This window comes from Rissa tridactyla, chromosome 3 (genome assembly GCF_028500815.1).
Source record: "Rissa tridactyla isolate bRisTri1 chromosome 3, bRisTri1.patW.cur.20221130, whole genome shotgun sequence".
NCBI classification, from domain to species: domain Eukaryota; kingdom Metazoa; phylum Chordata; class Aves; order Charadriiformes; family Laridae; genus Rissa; species Rissa tridactyla.
The window spans coordinates 7079361-7103493 of NC_071468.1; the positions used below are offsets into that span (position 1 = coordinate 7079361).

Genomic DNA, 24133 nt, shown 5'->3' on the forward strand with positions numbered 1-24133 from the left:
GTTAAACTTGTAATCCATTAGAAGGTTGGGTAAAATGTGTGCCACAACTCAAAATCAAAAAAAAAAGACAGTCCAAAACAAGCAAACAGACCTTGCATGGCTCTGTCTCCATCTCTTCGATGTCGTGCAGCCAGGACAACCACAGTTGCTCCTGGTGTTGTAGGGAATCAGCCTCCTCCCCTTGGCTGATCGTAGATGGGTTTCCATAATGAAAAGATCTGACATTCCCCAGCACATCTGGGCTGCTTTTGTGTGGGAGCTCCGCAATTACTCATTTTTCCATCCAATTATTTCTTCCTCTTACTTGTGCCAGTTTCTCCCACTCTTCATCACCACCTCGCTGTGAGCAGTGCATTCAGTTTACCATGTTTTGTGACATGTTAATTAAATCTACCGCTGTGATAGGTAGTGAAGCTTCTAAAGCTTTCTCAAATCCTAAGCCTCAAATGTTTTGCCTGTAACAGATGAATTATAGTCATCTTCATGCTTTCGCCCATAAAATTAGTGGTGTACTGCAATAACGCAGAAAGACTTGTCACAAATTTCTCCTGAGTCTGCTTAGTTTTGTAGTATAAACTTTACAAACCTCTGACAAGCTCAAAGTCACTGTGAAGCCATCTTACACAAGCTGGGTTTCATTCATTTATCTGGAGTTTCCACAAAGATCCTCTTAAATACTCCTGTCATGGGGACGATCTTTCTTAGGTATGTGACACAATTGATATATTTTTAGCAAAACCTTCATGTCTTATAGTTAGTGGATAATTGATCTTCCTTCCACTAATGTTGCTTGGAGCAGAGATAAACTCTAAATATAGAATTGCCATATAATTTTTTTGTTATTCTCCTCCCATGCAGAACTTGTCTAAAAGTAACAGAAAAGGCACTAATAACCCTGGCAGGGGAATGCAAACTAAAGTAAACAGAGGTATTTTACCCTCTCAAGAGAAGCAGATTATAATTTGTAGTCATGTTTTTTTGCAGTTTGGTATTACTTGCTATCATATCGCCTTATGCTTTAGTTTGTGGATTTATGCTGGAATTAATCTTCTCTTTGAACACTAAGTATGGGAGAAGGGATTTTTTTCTTCTGTTTTGTTGTCTGGTCGTAGTCTTATACTTGGGAGCATTGGGCAGATTACTTTACTTTTTTAATTCTTTTCTCCTCAAAAGTGTCTGTTATTTTCTGTAAGAAATAATTTGCAATATTAAGGTCAGAAGGGGCCCTGGGATCTCCGGGGTTGGATGCTTGTGAAGGAGAGAAAATGGTGACGGTGAGCTGCTCTCTGTGAAGGATTGCTCTCATGTCTTATCAGAAAGTATAAAATGAACAGATGAGCCTCCATTAGGAAACCAATTCTGCCAAACAGCCATTGCAGAATTAGAGAGCAGAAGGAGTAATACTGGATTCTAATTAAGAAAGATATTGTCCAGGGACAATTACTCTTAATTTTATAGTGGCAGTATCCCAGCTATCTCCTGGCAATACTTGCAGCAAAGACGAGGCAGCTCCACCCCAAAAAATTCCCTTTGCATTGCCATCACAGCTTTATCTACCCTTATCTTGTTCATTACATTTCCTGTCATAGAAGGGTCTTTTTGGGGGTAGTTTGTTCTGATTTCTTTTCATGGAGACCCATATTTTCTAAAGGTATTTCAGGGTGTCGGTGGATGCTACGTACTCTCCACAGTGCTTTGAAAAACCCACTACAGACTTTCCTGCATGTAAATGAAGACTAAGCAGCCTTTGATATAATACCCTTTTACCAAGTTTAGGTCTATAATATATGCATCAAATTCTCTATTGACTGTACAAATGTAAATCTAATTTATGATCATTTTTCAGGATAAACGCCTCTCTTATTAAAGAGAAAAGTATCTTTTATAAGCCAAGAGACAAATAAATGTAGGAATTCTTTTTCTCAGTCTAGAGCTGATTCCCACCAGAGCGATGGTTCATGAATTAGTGATGAAGCTGAAATATTGGCAGGGAGGAAGCAACATGCTGAGAATAAAAATGTGTTATTAAACTAAAAGCAATACTTTCAAATGTCGTAGAAGGAAATGTAAGATCTCTTGCACAGAGCAAGATTAATATCCTTGCTTCTAATGCAATAAACTAAAAATAAATAAGTGGGAGTGATACGAAATGCAGTTAACTGCGTTGACAAACAAACATTTACCTTGTTGCCACCACGCCTGGGAACCCAGCTCAAGGATGAAACTCACTGCCAAGAGTTTCATCCTTCCCCCAAATTCCATTCCACTGTCCTTTTGAAGTCTTCCTTACAGAGCTACTGGGATGCTGGGTGACTAGCACCTGATAACGACAAACTGTGAGACTTCTTGTTTGTATGTCTGTTTTTATGACTTGAAGCTGTATCCCCATAACCAGGTGGGCTAAGCCCATCTTCGTACCTTTCCTCTTCCATTTCCCATTCCTGGCATTTGTGAAGCTAATTCTTACCTTCTGTCTTATTCATACCTTCACTTCGGTGTGCTCTTGTAAATAGCATAAGTAAATGCAGCACTAAAATAGCGTAATTAAGGACAGCAGAATCTGTCCATCACATTGGCAACTCCTTTATGGGCTCTTTTACTAAGGGGATGGCTTGTGCGTGAACTTGGTATCAGTGTAATACATGTCATCAGAAGGTATTGGGAAGGGGACTCAAGCTGCTTTTTGTTATTAAGCCACGATCTCACTCTTTTTTTAGTGCAATCTGCTCTTCACTGTGTTATCTCATGACTTTTGTTCAGGGGCAGCAGTCAGCAGCGTGACTGCGTCACCGAATCGAGGTAGTTGCACTGCAAAGATAAATGAGCTCACAGCTGAAGTAGCAGGTAATTGAGAATGGGGGTTGGAAGAGTTTCATACACACAAACATCCACAAGCAGTTTGACAATTACCAGCACTGGTTTGACACAGACACTGGTTTGACATCGACACTGGTTTGACATCTTACCCCAATGCAAATTCCAGCTTCTAGAAAACACCTTTGGGACATAATTGGAAAGGAATTAATACAACTTCTAGTTATTAAAGACTAGGTTGAAACTTCTGAGTACCGCCACATCCAGTACCTGCCTAACAGAGAGGTCTTGCACTCACCCTTGGCTGTGAGGCACCTGATGCTGGCTGCCAGCTGGAACAGGAATCGGTGCTAGACTGCACCCCAGTCAGAGATCCATTAGGGTAGTCCGCAACAGGCTAAGGGATAAATCCTGTTCTGTCTGGGGAAAGAGAGATCCAGAGAACACGCTCTGTCACACTCGCTCTCTCTTTTAAACAAACTTGCTAGGAGCAAAAAATGGATATAATTAATGAGCTTTTATTATCTGGCATCTAGATTCTATCTGAGCCACGTCTATGATCAGCAGTGGGCTATGGGGTCTAGGAAGAAAAGGTATATGTTTCTTTACAGTCTCAGCAAATCACCCACCTAACACTGTTCTGGACTGTCCTTAGATATCTCAGCCCTACATCAAGACCAGGCTGCTCATACACTCGGTTTCATCGCTCCGAATCACTGTGGCACAGAGTTGCAGATCTGTTTCTTTCATGAGCTATGGAGGGATTTTAGTGCAGGTGCAGCAATACAAACTAAAATTCAGAGCAGAACAAGAAATCAGGATGATGGACTTGGGAACAAGCAGTCCAGCAGTGCTGAGCAGAGCGAGCTGTCTCATCTGACTGAGCGATAATCTGTGAGAAGGGGGGAGTGAGCCGGTAGTAGCTTTTTTTATATAGTATGGCTGGACAAAGCAATGTCATATGATTTACATATCCTTTGTCTGACCTGTGCTTACACACTTGGGGGTTAGACAGTTTGGAGCGGGATAGGTAGGGATGGTAGACTGGATTCCTGTGACAGCACAACTCTCAAATATAGACCTTTTGTTCTCTGATGCCTTGCATCCAGAATTGTATCAGCAGTCATCTTAAAGAGGAAGAGGTAACTAGCTCAAGAACTAATTCCACCCATGTTTTATGGTTCATCCTGTCTTTAATGCAACATCCAGTAAATGTTTCTTATTTGACGTTTTATGAGTCCAGTTCTTTCCAGCTTCAGCTATTGGAATTTAAGGCAGTAAAAAGAAGTAATCAAGCTAAACTGGTCTCTATCTATTGCATTTTTATGATGTAGGCTTTTATATTAGTAGGTTGTGAGGAGTTGCTCATGGTCTGAATTAATTTCTTGAGATTTCGCTGGCCTGAATATTCAGCCAGAATATATAAGACATGATCCATTTGTGCTTGTGCTGGTGAAAACATTATTGCTTCCATAATATGGTTGTACCTAGGAAAATGCTGCACAAGTACAAATTGCCAGGGGAGCAGTATTAAGAATTTATAGTCTCATCATGGCTCTGTAATTGGGCTCACCAATGAAAGAAGAAAGGACGGTGTTAAAAATGAAAGGGAATATTTCTCATTTGCCTCTCTCCAAGGCCACGGACATTGTGCTACTGTTCTTTGAAATATGCTGAAGATGGCACGTTAATGAAGTGTATGCTATTAGATACCTCTAGCACTGTTTTATTTGCTCAACAGCCAAGTGAAGATAGGGAAATTAGTTTATGATCTGGCAACTCTTTGATTATCCCATTTCTGAGGAAGCCTTACAAGCTTCTTTATAACTTGGGAGCCCTTTACTATCATATTGCTAGTGTGTCTGGAACATGCATTATAATTCCACGGCTTGTCTTATTTATGTAAGCTAAAATCAAACCTTATTAAAATCCCAGATGAGTATGTTATATCTGCTTGGATTTCTGGCGTCACCTCACAGGGGATATTTTCAGGCTTTTGTAAAACAGCATGACCAGCTTTTCTGACCTGGTGATGGGATACAAGACCTTCCACTGAGTACATGACCCAGGGCTGGAGATCAGTCTGTGACCATCTGTGCCTCTGAGGACAGGATGGGGGCAAAACCCGAGCGCTACTGATTTCTGTTGTGATACTGGCCTCCTCAGGGATGTCTTAGTCAACTCAGGACCTTGGCTGTCATAGGTTTGTGCTTTGCATGGGCCTGTGACAGGGTTAAATACAGCTCTTTGCGAAGACTGTCTCCTAAAGAGCAGCAAGCTGCTCCGTCAGTAGGTTGGGCCAACATGGTAATATTTGTAAGCTCCACGTGTAAATATTTTCTCTATTGACATGTAAATTACTGTTTTCTAAGGAGACAAGACAACAATGTAGCCTCAAAACGTAGATTTTGCTGTCTCACTCTGATCCCAGGAGTGTTTTTGCCTAATGTCTGTGCCACAACTCAGCAGTCGTGTGCTTTTGATTCCCAGTAAGGCTGGTGCAAGAGCCACAGGTGAAGCTGTGAGGCCTCACACCGGCTGGGAGCTCTGGGCAGAGAAACCACCATCATCCCTAGTGAAAAGTATATGGGGTGTTAATCTTTTTCTCGGTGATAATCTAGCTCAGAAATACAGGATTGATTTTTGCAAATATTGTCGATACCAGAATTATGGCTTGAGAATTGGTCGACTAGAGTAATGCAGTATCACTTGTGGTACGCAGCCCAGGATCCAACATAAAGGAATGGATAATTAAAAGGGTTTGTCTCAGCATTTTCAAAGTTCCCTCCCCATTTCCCTGCTGGATTGAACCCTAATTGAAACGTAATGCTGTCTCTCTTCACCAAAAGTGTAATTTTCCATTTGTTTCTCTTGGCTAACAGAAGTCAACAGTATTTTAGACGTGGAAGATGGCTCAAGCATTATTTTTAGCCAAAGGAGGTATTAATAATTATGCAATTAATTGGGGGCTGGTGGGGGTTCAGTACTCTTGTGACCAAGTCTAGAATAAGTTACATAAAGCCTTTTGTTAGGGTTTAACAATTACACGGCTTAGTTCTTTGAGAATCTCGTATGCAGCATTCTCTTGTACTTAGGTGATTATTAATTGACCCGAATAGTTTCAGAAATGTGCAAGGAGGAACTAGACAGGCGGTTATGGAAGGCAATGAAATATGAAACAGATGAAAACAGGAGAAGCACGATTGAAACATGGTTCCAAGTGTCATCCCCTGCACAGCCAGCCAAGTGTTCAGCTGAATTCTTGCTCCTGCCAAAACAGCCTTTCCACCTTCCCTATTAAATGCCTGAGGGTTAGACAAGCCAACAGTGAAGGGACACCACCTACCACCTTCAGCAGTGGTGAATTTGAGTAGCATAACCCAGCTGCTGTTTATTCTGGGCTGAACTCCACGACTTGGGGGTGTGCTGGGCAGGCCAGGCATCCTGGGCTTTTCCAGGGATATTGTACAGCAGTTCCAGGCTTTCGGAAGGGGCTGGACGTGGGAGAAGTGCTAAGGCATTCAGCTCAAAAAGATAGCTGTCCCCCTGAAACTTTGGAAATCCAAACATGCTTCCTGTTTAAAACTTTGGTGTCTGTGTGGTTAAATTGAGATTACTTGGCTGGCTGTCAGGCACATGTTTCTGCCTAGATTTTGCTTTAGATCTTAGCAGTCCCCAAGAAATCAGCATAGGAAAGGAGCAAAGGGTTACAGAAAGTCACAGGCTACCAGATTGCTCTGGGCAAACCAGCCTGGCAGATGCAGAGGGAGCTGGAGGAGCCAGGAGAGTGAGGGCTCAACGGGTTGTCCAGCTGGCACCCCGTCAGGGGTGCAGGAACATGCAAGCAGGCTCCAGAAAACCCTGGCAGTGCAAAAGACGAGCAGCAGTTCAGTGATGCCAAGGACTCGCTGCCTCCAGCTGGTGCTCCCCGCCAAGACATGACAGTGGGCAAGTGGTCCCACAGCTCTTCCACGCTCCATCCTTGCCTTGGCCTGCCACAGCCTGGGCTGCAAACCACACTTTCTAAGGTAATTAGCAATTATTACTGACGGATGCAGTTTTTAATTACAAAACACGTAAGGATTTTCAAATAATTCAGTCCTGAAGAGAAAGAAACACCCTTTTCAGAGGAAAATACAGTTGAAATTAATAGGGAATGGAAACTAACTTTGTCCTGTTCATAAGTCAGTAGGACCCACGGCACAGATTTGAAAAAGCTGTAGAATTTTTTGCTTTCCTGGAAAACCAGCCTCTCTCTTACCATAGCAGGCACATAAATTGCTATTAAATTATACAGAAGGTGCTGAAACCCTGTTTTCTTAAGGGGAAGAATTACAAAATAGCTATCATATGTCACGCAAAAAGAAAGATGCTTATAAAATAACATGTGCTTTGAATTTTTTGCAGAAAGCAATTTCTAGCTGGTTTTTTTTTTCAGATGTGCTCCATCTGCATTTTCTTCATTAGAAATGGGACAGTCCATAAACATCAGCAAACCATTTGGCTGTCCTTATCCTGAGATACCTTTTCACTGTGCCTAAAAAAAATACCTCCTCATAGGCAGGTGCTGCTTTTTTTTCTTCTTACCCTGAGCCCATCTGCCTGCTGGTGTCCTGATGCTGTCCTTCCCTGCTACTTGGCTTTTCAGGGCAGGATTCTGGTCTTCGGTTTTAACTTGTACTGGTTGGAAGCTGCTGGTCCTGATCTCTGACTGAGGGATTAGGCCAAAGCCAAAGGGCATCAGAAACACGCTGTAAAGACTGTTACGTTCCTTCTATCCATCTTTAGCAACCCTGTTGGCCAGGCAGGAGTGGGTGGACTAGAGGAGCCATTGCAGAGGCCGTGCCGTGTTAGAGGCTCAGCTGTTACTTGCCAGCCTTGATGGGAAAGGTCAGGGAGGCTGGAGGAGATTTATTTGTCGAATACCACCCATTATTATCTGGAAAGTGTGATCCAGCAATCAAAACTTAGAGAAACACTGGCTTAGGCACTAGCCCAGTGACCATGATGAATGAACACAATAACAAGGGAAAAAAAAAAGTTTAAGATGTGCCTGAAGTTACACAAAGTGAATTAGGCTGCAGTCCCCTGCCAGCTCACTTTCGCAGGTTGGTTCAGTCAAGAAGTTTTTCTGGGATTATGCTCTTTAGAAGATGAGAAAAGGCTTAAGAAAAATTCTCAGGGATATTTTTTGCTAGTAGCAACATCCCACGAAGGACACTGGAAATAGAAAACCTGCTGTTTCTGGAAAGAGAGCTGCTCAGTAGCTGTCTGTGACTTTCTAAGCATATAGTGTTGCCCAAGATTTAATTCTGGTTTAGCCTGAATTGAGAGGTGTGCCTCTCTTGGGCTAGTGCTAAATGCACCAACATCCATTTTCAGCTCTGAGATACAGTTTCAGATGGCTCAGAAGTGTGAGTGCCATGCTGTGCATTGCTTTTGTGGGGAAATGAGCAGGTTTTAACAGGATTCTGGAGGAAAGATACTCTTTAAAATGTATTTTATTATCTTGCTGGTCTTCTCTCTTCTTCCTGAATCTTCCTTCAGGCTCCCTCTGGTGTGTATTGTGTATTACTACTGCCTTCTCCAGTCTTGTTTCTGGCCTAAATTTACAGCAGCCTAAATTGAGTGATGCCACCAAAATCTTTTAGGTTCATACAAGGTTGAGATGCAAATAGGAGTTTTCAGTTCGCTTTAAATATGACATTCAGTTGACCCAGTTGGGATTTTTCTGGTTTAGACTACTACCATCCAGAGAATTGAAAACTGACTTCCCCTGAAGCTGTATATTTCTGCCTGGTGAATGAAATGATGCCTGAGGACAGCCACCAAACAGCTCGTCTGCACAAAGTATCCAACTCCTGCGGGTCTGGCTGTGGGAAATGGAAGCAGCAAGTCCTCAGCATTGTTGCCAATAATGCACACTTGGGCTGCTTATCAGTTTAATCTGGTAGTGTTTGTTCCTCTTTCCAGTCCTGGCTAAGAGGGAAACACAATTGAAATTAGAGTGTTAAGAGGTGAATTACGGGGTTTTAACGCTAAGCCACACTTGTGGATGTGACTGGCATACAAGTGATAGCCTGAGGCCATTCTCACCTTAATTACATGCAGACATGCATCCCCAGGAGCGCTCAGCAGGATAACTTAACCCACTAACTCAAGCCCAAATTTCATTTCCTCTGTGGGTTCCACCTGCTCCCACCAACAATCTGTTACCCCTGTTTTCTGCCATTCTAGCCACATACCACCTGTGGGTTGAAATGCCTCACAGCAATACCCAGTTTTGGCAGCCTGGAACAATTTGCTGAGCAGGGCTAAGTCTGCCTCCCCATGCTGAACGCTGCAGAGGCTAACTTCCAGGCGCCAAGCTCCTTTGGTGAATTTATCACATGAAAATAAAGTGTTTCCTCTCCCTTTAAAATAGCTGGAAGGAAAAGGTGGTTTAAGAACAGGTCCATATGCGCCAAACATTCTGCTCTCTGCATTGGGCAGCAGCCTGCCTTTTTGGGACAGAGAGAGATGTGCTCAAGCTCCACCAAGGCTGGCAAAAGGAGGCGGATGGTGGCAAGGTGGTGTGATGGTGTGTGTGGGCATGATGGCAAGCTTGGGATGTTGCCTCTGAAGTGAGTCCAAAGCCCAGGGTTGGGCCCTGTAGGGGAAAAAGTCAAAGGGAAAAAAGGCATAACTGTTCTTGTTGTGCTGATCTTTTTAATTTTTAAAAAATCATTTGCTGGAATTATTTTGTTCTTCAAGTATATATTTATTCAACAGTATCCTCCTCCCTTAAAACTCAAATGATCGATCTCGGATCTTTGTGGGAATTCTTAGACTGCTTTCAATAAGCTTTTTCATAGTCATCTTTATTATGAAAATCTATGTCCTGAGATGTTATGTACCCCAGTGGCAGCAAACCTGCTGTGCAATTCAGTGGATTTTAATGCAACTCGCTAACATGCTTGAAATAATGAGGTTGCCCTGTTCAGTGGAGTATGATGAAAAATAGAAGCTACTGCTGGGAGCTTAGATTTGATTTAAATTCCTGGCAGAAAAGGTTCCCTATTAAAATACCATTGCAGGTTGCTATGTTTGTATATTCTTTAACTTCCATTTTATGCTGCGCAATGAAGAGGCCAGAAGAGATTTTTTTCCTCACATTCTATCCAATGCATATAAACACTGTGTTAAATTGAGGTCTTGTGCTCTTCTGGTGCTGTTGGAGGTAAACGTCGGATTACATTAGACTAAGCGCAGAGAGAAATGGTGGCTGTGCTGGAATCAGTGGGAGAGCTGAGCTTTGGGTTCAGTAGCTCTGATCTTTCCCTGAGTGTTGAGGTTCTTGGGTCTAACCCTCTTCCCGGCAGCCCCTACCTCTTTCTTAGTATGGGATGAGAAGAGTTGATCCCTTCCCACTCCTTGCCTATCTGGAAGCTGGGGAGAGGATACGCATTTCTTTCCTTTAATGGGAAGCCTTTATAGCTGCCCTTCAGGTTCAGTCTCTCCCATCCATCTCTCGCCTTCTCAGTGTAATTGGTAGACTGTCTTTCCATAGATGATTCATATGGTCCCATAACTTTATTTTCTGCTTAGGAGTAGAAGCTGGTTTGTCAGAAAAACAGCTCTGAGTCAGTGATATCTTTGGAGAAAAATCTATTGACAGAAAAAGGTGCCGGTTTTACAGAGTTTTTCAGCCATTGCCTGAACCTAATTGGATCTTACAAACCCAGTGTGTGAGATGACCTATATCCCTTTTAAAAGAACATTTTCCTCATAGCACTTAGACCTTGACATAAACGCTAATGAATCCATAAAATGTCTTAGCATCTGGCACAGGAGCCTTCAGGGTGTCAAGCAAAACAGGAGATAAATGGAAGTGCTCTGTGTACATAAGGTTGCAGAACTGGCTGTGGCTGACAGTTAACCGGTTTTAATAACCTGCAGAAGTCCATGTTATTTCAGGTTAATGTTGATGTATATTTTGTTTGGACCAGTTTTCTCCTTTATAGATGCCCAGCTTTACAATTAGATGTGCAGTTTAAAGTAGCTGCTGTCTCCTATTTGCCATTTAACACAGAAGGGTCTATTTTCCCCTTTCCCAGGGCCGAGGCGGCAAAGGAAGCATCTATGTCTGGGCCTCTGGAGATGGGGGCAGCTACGATGACTGTAACTGTGATGGTTATGCATCGAGCATGTGGACAATCTCCATCAATTCCGCTATAAATGATGGACGGACAGCTCTGTATGATGAAAGCTGCTCTTCAACCTTAGCCTCCACCTTTAGTAATGGTAGGAAGAGAAATCCGGAGGCTGGTGTGGTGAGTCCAGATATTATTGTGCTGTTGCTGCTGTCTTTGTGCACTCCCACGACCTATTACAACTCTATCTGCTTTGGAGCAGCAGATGGTTCTTTGTTGAGATGGATATTTTCTCATCTGCAGTACATGATGGTGCCAAAACTGTCAGCTAAGGAGATACGAGATTGAGAACTGCAGTGATCTTCCATCTCTTAGAGCTTCATATAGTCGGTGCTTTCCTTTATTTTCTCTATCAGAAATCACATTTAGAAATTCAATTGCACTCTTTGCAGAGGACAGTGTGACAAAAGGTCTCTGTAAAAATCTAAATGAAAATTGTCAGCATCTGAGATCATACTTACTTGTAGTGGCAGAGCAGTTGTAAACCAGGCTTCTGCTGTACTACAAGCTGCACAGAGCAGAAAGACATTCAGTCACCCAGAGGGGAACTGGGGGGTTCAGATCACCCTCAGTCTCCTGTTGCGTAGCGCGGAGCATTGTACCCCAGTCCCCTACAGGGCCACACCTACAACTCGAAAATGTTCTGTTTTGGTTCAGATGTAGTTTGGGTTCTTTTCCACCATACGGATCACTGCTCTTCAGCACCTTCAGACTAGCCAGGGCACAGTCTAATTCACAGAGTAGAAAATTCAGGTGTAGTAACTCAAGGTTTGTTTTTGTCACAAGCTGTTAATGCATTTTCCGTGGCCCTGTCTCAGACTCCAAAGACACATTGTATAATCCTAAATGCCCATGTGCAGTAGCAGATGGAAAAATACCAGTTTCTGTCTTGATATCAGCTCTGTGCTGATATAGCCAAGATGATCTGTGGCACCTTTGTAATTGCCGCCATAAAATGTATCTCTAAGGTTTCCTTCTGGTCTCTTCTAGTGACTAATCTGCAGAGAAGATAGCAGCCTGGTACTGCTGTTAGTTCTAGAGTTGCACAAATGTTAGAAAGCTCAATACTGTTAACAATTCTAGTTTCAAATTCTTCTGATACCCACAAGGGAATTTAAGGCCTTTGGTTAAACTCTGTTTATAGGAAATAAATGCCATGTATATGAGTTTATGAGTTCCAGGTGGTAATGAATGTTGGTTTATTACATCATGATTTAGTCTTGCATTCATGGCTTCTCTAACTCTGTCTCACTGTGGTGTTAAATTGATACACTATTCTAAAGAAGAAAACAGACCCTGGAAACAAACACCAAGGGCACAAACGCCACTTTCTGTATTTTCGTGAGTCTGTAGCTGCAAGGAAAATGGACTAGCTGGTTTCATTAATTACATCTAATATCATTGCAGGCTACAACGGATTTGTATGGCAACTGCACGCTGCGTCACTCGGGAACATCTGCAGCTGCCCCTGAAGCTGCTGGAGTGTTCGCCTTGGCCCTGGAGGCTAAGTACGCTCTTGAGAAATTCCTTGTGAGCTCTAGAGAGGAGAGGGCCTGCAGTCTGTTTAATGTTATTCATCATTTAAGTTGGCTGTCTGTGGCACAGGGCTGGAACGAGCAGCTAACAAGCTGCCTGCTACAGCAGTGAGGTTCATGGTAACTTACAGGTGGAGCAGCAGTCTTGCCAAAGCTGTATGGCAGATGCATTTTGGCTGACTTGCTCTCTCTATGTTCCCTCCCATCCACTGCTTACAGGGGTTTGTTTTCTCCAGCGCTGTTTGGAGGGAGAGATTACTTCATTTCTCTACATATTCAGTGTGGAATGCCCAGCCTACAAAAACATAAAGATGAACCTATGGTATGGGACAGGAGTTCATCTCGTGCCACGTATGGTCAGCAATGACAGATGCTTAGGGGAGAGGGATCTTTCAACAACACTTCAGCAATCAGTGGTTTGGAGAGAGAGCAGTCAGCCTATCCTGTTTAATAGCCACGGGCAGATTTATCTTCCCTGAATTTGTCTAACTCTTTTTCGACTTGTCTGTATTTGGCACCTGTGTCATCGAGTGGCCACCAGTTCCACAGTATTAATATTTTTGGCGATGGTGGTGGGGAATGTTTCCTTTGGGTGTTTTTTTAGCCCATTGCTGTTAATTTGCTTCTGTGCTACGCAGTTGATGTTAGCTGAAAGAATAAATATTGTCTATTTACCATCTTCATGCTACTCATGACATTGGAGCCCTCTCATATAACTTGCTTCATTATCATATTCTCTAATGATTAGGAAAAGTTTTCCTTACTTAACCTATACTATCTTTTTGCTTTGTGTTAAATGATTTTATGAAGTGAGGCAGCATTTGCTCAGTTATACAGCTTCAGTTGCTGTAACCATGGTATGAAGTGAGCACTAAGTACATAGTTTTCTTCAACAGTGGCAGCAGGATGAAAATTTGGCAGAGGAGACAAAGTTTACATCATTAGCAGAGCAATGATTATTGTGCTCAGAGCATGACTTGGGCCAAGTCTCATTTTTCAGGTTTTTACATGTAAAACACACATGCCAAGTGTCTAACTTTGGATGATCGTTCCTTCTACTATCAAATTCATTCAGTGGGACAGCCACCATCTAATAAATTAATATAGCCATAAAAATATAAATGTTGAATGAATTTTCTGACCACTGCATGTTTAACCCATACTGCAACCTTAATATCTCAGTAATAATTATCATTCCTCTTCATTTGAGCTATCCATGAAGACCGGAATTACTCTTGCCAAACTGTCACAAGTAGAAATTAGGCTAATACCCCTAGTTTGCAATTGAGTTTTTAGCCTTTGCTGAGAAGCAGGCAGGGGAGAGAAAGAACTGTCAGTGTTTCCTGTCTCCTTCCAGACTGGCTCTATTAAATTGTATCGTGCAGAACTGCCCTGGATGAGTTACGCCAGCCTTCACAGGAATGGCTAACAATCTCCCATGCAGACAGCTCTTGCCTGCGATGTGTCTGTCAGCTCATATACAATATGTGTCTGACAGGTCTCTAAAAACAGACAAATCTGTGAAATGGAAAGTACAGCTTTGAGCAGCTCTTAAAAGATTTCAGTAAGAATGATGCAAGTGGTATCTGGTTTTCAGCTATCTTGTGTCACCTTGGAAAAATGACGGTAATTGGCTATTCTGGTGTACATTCAGCATGCACACATGCTTATTACTTAGGGCACAGAGAGCTGAAAAGTGGATCCTTTTAGGTTGATGGTTTGAATCAGACATATTGTAATGTTGAAAGAGTTCATCATAAAACAACTGGAATAGCTTTAGTTATGTAGAATTAGAATGTCAGTTCTAAAGCTTCCAGAATAATAACTTATAAGTGCCCTTCCTGTCATCATAATCACTGCAAATCTAGGAAGACAAGAGCTGATGATGAAAAATGATCATTGAATCTAGACGAATGTTACTTGACTGCATCCATCCATGCTAGTGTATCACGGGTGACAGACCTCTCCCATACCTTATAATGCAAATCTACAGCCACCCACAGCCCATATATCCATATTCACAGAATATGGAAATTACTAACACCTTGGTTTTTATAGCTCATCAGCTTCATCACACTGGGGCTTCTCTGAGTGAACCTTGGAAGGTCCATGGGAGAAGCAGGAGGAGCAGCAAGAAAAAGGGGGCAAGATTTGAGGGGAAGGCTAGGCGAAATTCTGTCATCATCTTTTTCTTTTTGTATACTTTTCAGGATCTGGTATAATATCCTACTCATTTTATTAGCTTAAAAATTGCACACTGGATCTATAATGTTGTTTTCAAGAACAAGGAAACAATCAGAAGTGATTTTGCAATTTTGGGGAATATATTTTGGGGAAGTACTATACAATTAAAACCTATTCTTGTTCCCACTGAAATCAACAGAAGCTTTGTTATTGATATATGTATAGACAGAATTTCTGTGTGATTCATAGAAGCAAATTTTACCAAAAGGCTTAATCAAACACACTGTCCCTAATTATCTGCTTGGAAATACTGTGCTGTTTGTTTTCCGTGTTGCTCTTCCACAGCTTGGATCTGACATGGAGAGATATGCAGCATCTGACAGTGCTCACCTCCAAGAGGAACCAGCTTCACGATGAGGTTCATCAATGGCGTAGAAATGGCGTTGGGCTGGAATTCAACCATTTGTTTGGTTATGGTGTCCTAGATGCAGGAGCAATGGTTAAGATGGCGAAAGACTGGAAGACTGTTCCTGAGAGATTCCATTGTGTTGGAGGGTCAATACAGGAACCTGAGTAAGTGACTAGTCTAGTATGTGTGTTTGGCTTCTTCCAGGCATTTAGGAGACCACAAGCATGCAAATACAGTGACAAAGACATAGAAAGTCAAAGAAACATAATGAAATTTTTTTTCTGAGAAAGCCTCATGTTACAAGTAGCATTCCAACTCTTTCAATAAGCTGATAAAATAAACTACATGCTCTTTCAGTTCCTGTTTTGCTGGAGGAGTGCATTCCACAGCTCATCTGTATCATCATTGCTAGTGCCAGTAGTGTTAATAGCAACATCCATTTCTCCTGGGTACTTAGAGGTATGTTTGTGCCAGAGTTTTCTGTGAATAAAGAGCCTGCGCACAAGTGAAAAGCTGGGAGGCTGGCACTGTAAATTACGTAAACTGCTGCCACATGAAATATCTGTCAGCCAGGTCATATGTCCTTGTGACATATTCCAGCAGACAGTTTTATCTCCAGAAGACTGAAGCTATCATCTGCAGGTAGCAGTGATTCAGTTTGAACACTACAGCATTTAATTGTGTTTGGGTTATGTTCTTCAAATCTCTAATTGCAGGCTAGGTAGTCAAATTATTTTCTGATTTACCTTCATGTGCTAAAGTGAATGAGTCAACAAGTGAATGAATTAATACTAATTGACTGCAACAGCTATAGTTCAATTTAATTATTTGAAATACTAATCTAATAACGGCCAATTTATGTCTATACCATTTGAAATTTGAGTTTTCAGTGCCATTTTTGAAGGCATCATTATTCTACTGGAAAAAGAAAGCAAATCAGCATGTCACCCTGGCACGTAGCTCAGCCAGGCAAAGAATAAGTTTGTTCCCAATCTCCAGATGGGTTTGTATTTGCAGGATCCTGGGTTCTACAGCTGAGATCTGAGTTTTAATTTATCTGGCCTGTGCATGTTCACAGGTGGGAAAGAAATGAGAGCGTGCTGAAGCTAATTTTGAGCTATCTCTAGTTTATTCATAATTTAAATGCAGACAAATAATCTCATTTATCTTAGTGCAGCCTTGTTTACTGAAATGGGGATCACCCTAGAGGAAGAGAGAAAATTGCTTTCTGTAGGCTTGGCTCCTTGCATTAGACGATGTGGCAGAGGTATTCTGGCAGCAGACTGCGCCAGTCGGGCACAGGCTATGCAGTAGTATTGTCTCCTTCTGCCTTTGTTTTTCTGTCCCGTTTCTGCTCTTGAACAGATAGAAAAGCAGAGGTGATGGTGCATTTCCTCCAGCCCAGGGATCTGGAACTCTGCAGTAAAGCTTCCCTATAGCTGCTGTTGCCTATCCAGAGTTGAGAAATACACTGCCTTGTATTGGTGTCTCTTGAGAGCAGCGTCCAGAACAAGCTTTGTGCTTCCAGCATGCCGATTTGTGAGGTCCAACCAAGTCAGTCACCACCTGACCCTTCTAACTCTACTGTAGGAGTGCCCCCTATAATTACCTGACACATCTATGTGTTAATAGGACTGCTGTAATATTTACATCCACCAAGGAAAATGTCACTGACAGGAGATAATAAGAATCATGACTTGCAACATCTACTTTTTTTTGAATTGCACTGTAAATAAAACTAGTTAAATCCCAGCATCTCCAGAGATGCCTTGAAAATTAAAACTACACTGCACTTCTGCCATGGTAACTGGGTTATTTTTCACATTTGGCCTTGCTGGAGCAACATTTTCTATATATAACCTATATGTTTATGTAAGTATAGATATCTGTATATATAAAATACATGTTCAATATAGATTTAGGTAGGTGAGTAGTTGATCCAGAGGTGTGTACCAGAGCAGCATTGTCAATTAGTAGAAACAGGCCAGGAAAGAGTTGATAGCCTAGAATATACAGTGTGTGAAAGCAATCAGTATTTAAAGCATAGAAACACTTCTCGGCAATAGGAACTTTCCCTGAAAAGGGATTTTTGTTGGGTCAGCAAAAAGAAAAAAAAATGGACAAGTCTGGTTCTGGCTGGTTCAGGGAGACACAAAGATGATTTAGGACATCGTAGTCCATTAGCTGAAGAACAGCAGCAGAGCAGCGTGCTTCTAGAGAGCACTTAGCTCCCCCTGTTCATCTCTAACTGGGTACAACACTTCATGAAAAAGCGAATGTATATTTTTTTATATATACATATATCTCAGTTGTGCACACTGTGAGGGTTTAGAAGACCCATCTTCTTTTCTGCTCCTTTTGGGTCAGGCTTTTTCCACCACCCCTGCTTCTTTTTGTTTCTTTGGGGAAATTTCAGCTGGACTTTAGTAATTAGTCTAGCGAAGCAGAGAGTATTGGATCCGAATTGATAGGAAAGGGGCAAACAGAGCAACTATTTCTAGTGTGTTCTATAGACCCGAGATAACTTCTGCACTGCAGCATTTAAGAAGGTGGAGAGAAAAGCTGTTTGCAGCTGTCAAGCTGTCTGCAAAGCAGATGGAGTGGTAACGCTGCTCTTCTTTGGGTTTTGGTGTTGATAGATAGAAAAGACTCACACTGTGGTGTCCTCTCTCATTTATTGGAGGAGATATAAAGCACTTACTTATCACAACTCTTGGAACAAAGCAGTTTGACAAAGCTTTGTCTCCTGTGTGAGATCTCTGTGAGACAACGTGTATTCAGATTGCTTTGAGGACGATGCTTCCCATGAAGAGAAATTGCAAGTGTGTGACAACTGTGAGACGATGATCCTTCACCTCTGGCTTCATCTAGTGCCTTTTTCTTGTGCTTTGGCATACAAAATAAATCTTGAGGGGTTTATAATTATATGTTCAAATATTTTATCTGTGCAATATTTATGTTACACCAGCTTCTGCTTGAAGGCATCCATAAGATTCAGACTAACACAGGTTTTTCAGTTTAAGGTAAGTGTTTAAATGCCTTGAGGACCTGGACCTGAATGTCTTTTTACTCTGCGAGTACTCCCAAGCAGGCAGTACTCTATGAAAGGGCGACAGAGACTGGCCTGAGCCAATTAGTGATGTATTAAGCTCTAATACCTGGAGCTCCTGTCAAGAAGAAAATTCCTGGAAGTTACGCTTGAATGAAACACTTTCACTGCTCTCTGAAGAGCACACTACTTCATTAGCAAAGGGAAAAGGCTGCTACTCATTTCTTTTGAAATGAAGGTATTCATTACTGCAGTGTGGTCAATGCCCTTTAAAAGGGATTCCCCTTATTGTACTGCAAAACCTAGGTCAGGGAGAAGCCGCTGGAAGAGGTAATGACAAGCTGACTGTAGTCTTTTGTGACTTATTCCCTTTTTTAATGATTACAGTAATTCTTGTCTTTCAAGTATTTCTTTTAGACAGAGGAAAGTGTCACACTGCTCGCAGCACGCTGATGGTGAAGATGCAGAGAATTTTATTGACATTTGTGGTGTAGTTTGCCGGCCAGTTTCTGAGGCAACTGGTAATTGCTAGCCGCATCCTGACTCCGAGGGGTTTGGCAGGCACTTGGCAGCCCCAGCTGCCAGCAGGGCGCTACTCCCGGGCCAGGGGCCATGCCCTCGGGCCTGGGCTGGGATCCCAAGCGAGTCAGTGGCTGCCGGCCTCCTCTGTGAGAGCTGGGAGGGCATGGATGCACCTTGCTCTCGCCTCTTCCTGGCAGCGTCAGAGGCACGCTTTGGAAATGCTGCTGCTGCCTCACAGGTAGGGAGCAAACACACTGTGAGTGCAGGGAGCCAAGAGCACCAACCAGTGTAATGCTGCTCCCTCTTGTGCGTAATTCACCCCGTTGACAAACCCTGGTAAGACTATTAGCAGCTGTGAGGGATTGCCCAGCACACATGTGAAGTGGTTTTCTCATCTTGCGTGCCAACTTCCAGGCGATGCATCCTCTGTTGTCCAACTCTCTCCAGCAAAGGAGCCCTTTGCGCTGATAACAGGGATCTGGTTTCCATTTGACGACAGGGTCCTTGCAAATTAAATGGAGCAGGACTGAGCTTGTGTTCCATCTGTGGGTCTGGCAATGCTTGGGACACATGTCTTTCAGTGAATTGTGCATTTGCCTTCATAATGACTGAATTATAATAACCAAGAAACTTGTGACTTCAAGGGGTAACACTTTGGCAACTTGGTTAACAAATGGAACTTCTTTCCTCAGTGCGTGTGCTCCTGTAGGGGAGCAGTTCAAGGGTAGCAATTTCCATGGAAAAACATTTTTCAAATGAGCTGAGACTGGGAGTCCCATGTTTGTGCTGGTTTCCAAAGCAGAACAAGGATGTAGGCTTTGACGTGACTGCACTGAAACTGTGCAACTGGCTTCTCTGACTCCAGACAGCCGATTGCTGCCGGCTTTTAAGGTGACTGACATGACTGACTGCTCATGGTTCTATTACTAAATATACACATTATTATGCAGTTACCCCATAGAGTAGTGATATGTAAAGGCAACTATTAAATATATGTTAATATTTCTTAAAGAGCAGTATGTAACTCTTAGCTGTATTCCTTCTCTCTTTGTGTAGGTGTACATTCATAATGTATTTTCAAATTAAGGTTTTGATTTATTTTTTTTTTAAAGAGAATCTTCTCTTTTTGGCTAAGTATTATTTCCTTACTTCTCCATGTATTAATAAGGAAAATAGTATTTTTTTCTGTGAGGCACCGAAACCCAGTAGTTGTAGCATCAGCCATGTCATGCTGTGTATATCCTTTTAATTTGCTTAATTATCTTTGACCTGCAGAAGGATACCACCAAGTGGCAAGCTGCTGCTCACACTCACAACCGATGCTTGTGAGGGGAAGGAAAACTTTGTCCGATACCTTGAACATGTCCAAGCAGTTATAACTGTGAATTCTACTAGGCGAGGAGACCTCAACATCAACATGACCTCGCCCATGGGAACAAAGTCCATTTTACTGAGCCGGCGCCCCAGGGATGACGACTCCAAGGTGGGTTTTGACAAATGGCCTTTCATGACCACACACACTTGGGGAGAAGACCCCCGAGGCACCTGGGCTCTAGAGATTGGGTTTGTCGGCAGTCTGCCACAGCGGGGCGTGCTGAAGGAGTGGACACTGATGCTGCACGGGACTCAGAGCGCACCATATATAGACCAAATAGTAAAAGATTATCAGTCCAAACTGGCCATGTCCAAGAAGGAAGAGCTGGAAGAAGAGTTAGACGAAGCAGTGGAGAGAAGCCTGAAGAGTATACTGAGCAAGAACTAGTGCTGTTCTGCATGACATGTCTTTCCTTCCCCAGATCCCTCTACTCACCTTTCTACTATCCAAACCTCTGTGTTAGACATATTACAATGATCGTCTCTGTAGCCAAATTATCACACTTTCTTGATTTTAAAGTCTTCTATCTTGTCAATAATTATTTTAATTACCACTGAAGCAATCCTTTTTTTACTCTAAACCACAAATATACCGTCCCCCACCAAATACTATGTACAGTTTGTGACTGTAAATGATTTTTCTTTTGTGTCATACGAATAGGTAATAACCTGCAGAGAAGTTGATGGCTTTTCCCTTCATATTTTTGTGGTAAATGTTGTTTGTATTAAAAAAAAAAAAAAGAGTGAATTTTAACATTGGCAGTTGGTGATAATGGGCACATTTTTAAAAAATATTGTGAGAGAGGGAATCACAAAGAGGTTGGCTGGAGAGGTCTTTGAACGTCTAACAGCTCCTTCTGCATTATTGTCCTCAGTGGGACTTTCCCCATTGGGTTCTACCAAAGTAGCACTAGACCCTACAGAAAGAAATAGTCCAGAGATGAAGAAAATTTACTAATCCAATTTGCAGAAATCCAATTCTTTTGAGAGTTTTCTTTAATATATACACTTACACAACATCCACACTAACACTTCAGCCGCAGAATGGGACAACAGGCACGCAATAAAGAAGGCAAAGTGATGCCAAAGCCGGGTGACATGGGGAAGTGCTTTGCAAACAGGATCAGGGCATTCTAGAAGCACAAGTTTCAATTTTGTTTGTTGGCTGGGTTGTTTTTTTTTAATTTTGGCAATTTAAATCCATTTACCATCTGACAGCAGAACGAGCACATAGGGAATGAGCTGTAGGATTTCTGGCAACGTGTGTGCAGAAGTGCATCTGCTTGTCCCTGTACCGAGATGTGCTACAGCAGCGTAAGGTGAGGCCGTGTCAGTGTTTCCAACCACAGACCCCCTGTTTTCTGGGGTTTACAACCTGGCTGTCAGTAAATTGCTGTGGGAGAAATTTGAAGTACGCAGCTTCAGTCTCAAAGCAATTTTTTATTCAAATTTCATTTTTAAAAATAGAGATTTGTTACTTTTATGTTATATAAGTATTTTTAAGGGGGAAAACATGCCTAAGTTATTAATGTGTCATGCAAAGTTGGCCTTCTTGGGAGATAAGATGTACTGTGTTTGGGCAGATTTGTTGGTAATCGTTGCTCTTTACCTTCGCTTTTCATACATGAGTAAAGTCAGTCTCTCTCGCCCTTGGAGTCTGCTTTGGCTATTGCCGTTAAGACACAACATCCTCCTCAGTGGGAATTCCTCATGGTAGCAACCACTACATGTTCTCAGGTGTGAGATCCCAAATTTAACCTTTGAATAATAAAGGCTCTTGATTCTGCAAATATTTAGGCACTCGCTTACCTACAGGCCATCAGTGGACCTACTCAAATACAAATTTTAAGCAGGTGCTTTGGATCTTTGCAGGGTCCAAGATCTACTTTTTAGCAGTGACTAGTTTCAGAATTTTATTATGTATTTTTAATATGCAGAGTATTAATCTAAAACATTTTAATAAGAGTTGTCCTGGTTGATCAGGTGCATAGTGGTAGAAACACATTCAGTAAGTAAATATTTATCTAACAAATTAAAAATGTAACCCAAAAGTTATAGGGTGGACACGTTTCACTTAAAGAATGTATAATCTGTACTGTTTTTTCTAGTGAACATCCATCTTTTATCTTTCCATAAGAGGCCTGTTCTTTCCTTTGCAAATCCAAATGACAAAATAAACAGCTCAACCTACTCAAAGTCTATGTGAATTACACTCTAAAGCCAAGACGCACAGCCTCGCACTACTCACAGGTTCCTCGTTGCATGCAGCAGCCCCTTCAGACCATCCAGTCACATTGGGATAAACAGGCATCAGCAGGGGAAGAATCGGGTCCCGGGTGATTTTTATTGGGATAAACAGGTATCAGCAGGAGAAAAAGCAGGCCCCAGGTGATTTTTTTTTTAAGAGCTCTTGGTTATTCCTTCAAGTACATTGTAGTGCCAACCGTGTTTAATTTGGTGATTTAAAACTTAACCCAAGGACGAGAGGGGCCTACTTCAAAGCGTGAACTGGAGTTCATGAGGCTTGAGCCAAAACTCCCTGAAGTTAAATGGGTTGGGGACAGGTTTGCTTGTGTCTTTGGAAGCGAATGCAATACGCTGGCGGCAGCAAGCGCTGTGGGTGGCACCCAGATCCCACAAAAAGCAGCGTATACATATCAGAGGGAAGAATTTGCCATATATAGATTTATATATTTATGCATACACCTGTATGTCTAAATGCATACAACACACCTGTGGTATCTCTCTCTCTCTGTGTATATATTACATACGATATGTACATTCACAGTATGTTACATATATTTGCTTATAAATATATATAGGATTACATATGGTATGTAATGTATAATACATATGCATGCACATAACTGTGTGTGTGTGTGTGTGTTCCAAGAAAGAGGTAACTGGAAGCTTTTGAAGGACTCTAAAATGTGGAAAAAGTTTTGGAATAAGAAAAGTCCATGTGGAACTCTTAAATGAACATGTACATGACTTTCCATTGCATTTATGTAATTTTGCAGTTCTCTGTTCAATCATTAAATATCTTATAAAGCAGCAAAAGAACTAGATGGTTGTTCATATTTTCATAATGCTGACATAATTTATTAAGTGAAAGATCACTATAATGAGTGATATACAGAAATGGCGAGTTTTGATATAAGTATATATAAAACTAAGTGTATATAGAGATCTTCAAATTCTTCAGGATTTTTGCATCAGGGGATCAATGAAAAATATGTCCAGTTAGACTAAGTTTTTATGGTATTGCTGATGGAAAATAAAGTTAATTTGTTAGTAGTTATAATAAAGGGGGAATTGAAGTTGAAACAGGTGAACACTGTTTAACTAAAGCCCTGTGATGATGTTTTATTATATGAGTAAAATAAAGAGCTGTTGCAACCTGGCAGGTCCTATCATCTTTGCCTATCCGAAGGTCCACAGGAGGTAATATGCTGCTCGAAGTGGGATGACCTCCTCCTCCTCTGCTTTTTACACTGATAAAGAAATTTGTAGCCCATGTATGCTGGATACTGAGAAAACAAACACAATCCTCTGGAAGAGTTGATTGATAGCAAGAGCTGAGGAGTAACGGGCTTTCTGTTAGCTCTGTGAGGCAGTGGGACGCAGGAGATGAAGGCCGCAGGCTGGGAAGAGCCCTGGGCGTTACTTACGTGGTTCAGACCCGCTGACGCCAGGGGCAGCGCTGCAGTGAGGTGGTGCCAAACTGCTGCCCTCCCTGGGAAAGGGGTCACTCGGGAAGAGAGACAGTGACATTTTGGCACTGCATTTCATACGCAGTTCTGGCCCCAAAGAAATGCTACAGCAGATTTTCTTTTTCTCTCTCTCTCTCTCTGCGCTGTTTGGAGCACTTTGGTCCACAAAAAAACCCACCCTGTTTCCTTCTTCCTCCCTAACTCCCACCCTCGCGTTTGGGTACTTTTTAGCTCATGTGTTCCCATGGCACAGGGTACATTTCATTTTATAATTTCTTACCATGTCTGCAGCAGTATAAGATGGCAGGGGACCTACTGATCTAGTCCTGATCGCCACCGAG

The 24133-nt window shown here is 42.0% G+C and overlaps 1 protein-coding gene across 2 annotated transcripts in view; it reads left to right on the plus strand.

The window, feature by feature from the left end:
• Positions 1–22269, plus strand: part of PCSK2 (proprotein convertase subtilisin/kexin type 2) — a 112455-nt gene extending 90186 nt beyond the window's left edge. For both annotated transcript variants that reach the window (XM_054196258.1, XM_054196257.1), the window contains 4 exons: positions 10911–11126; positions 12414–12514; positions 15071–15298; positions 19981–22269. In XM_054196258.1, coding sequence (XP_054052233.1) covers positions 10911–11126; positions 12414–12514; positions 15071–15298; positions 19981–20467 — 1032 coding nt within the window. In that variant the 3' untranslated portion in view covers positions 20468–22269. The remainder of the gene's footprint in view (positions 1–10910; positions 11127–12413; positions 12515–15070; positions 15299–19980) is intronic.
• The last annotated feature ends 1864 nt before the right edge of the window (positions 22270–24133 follow it).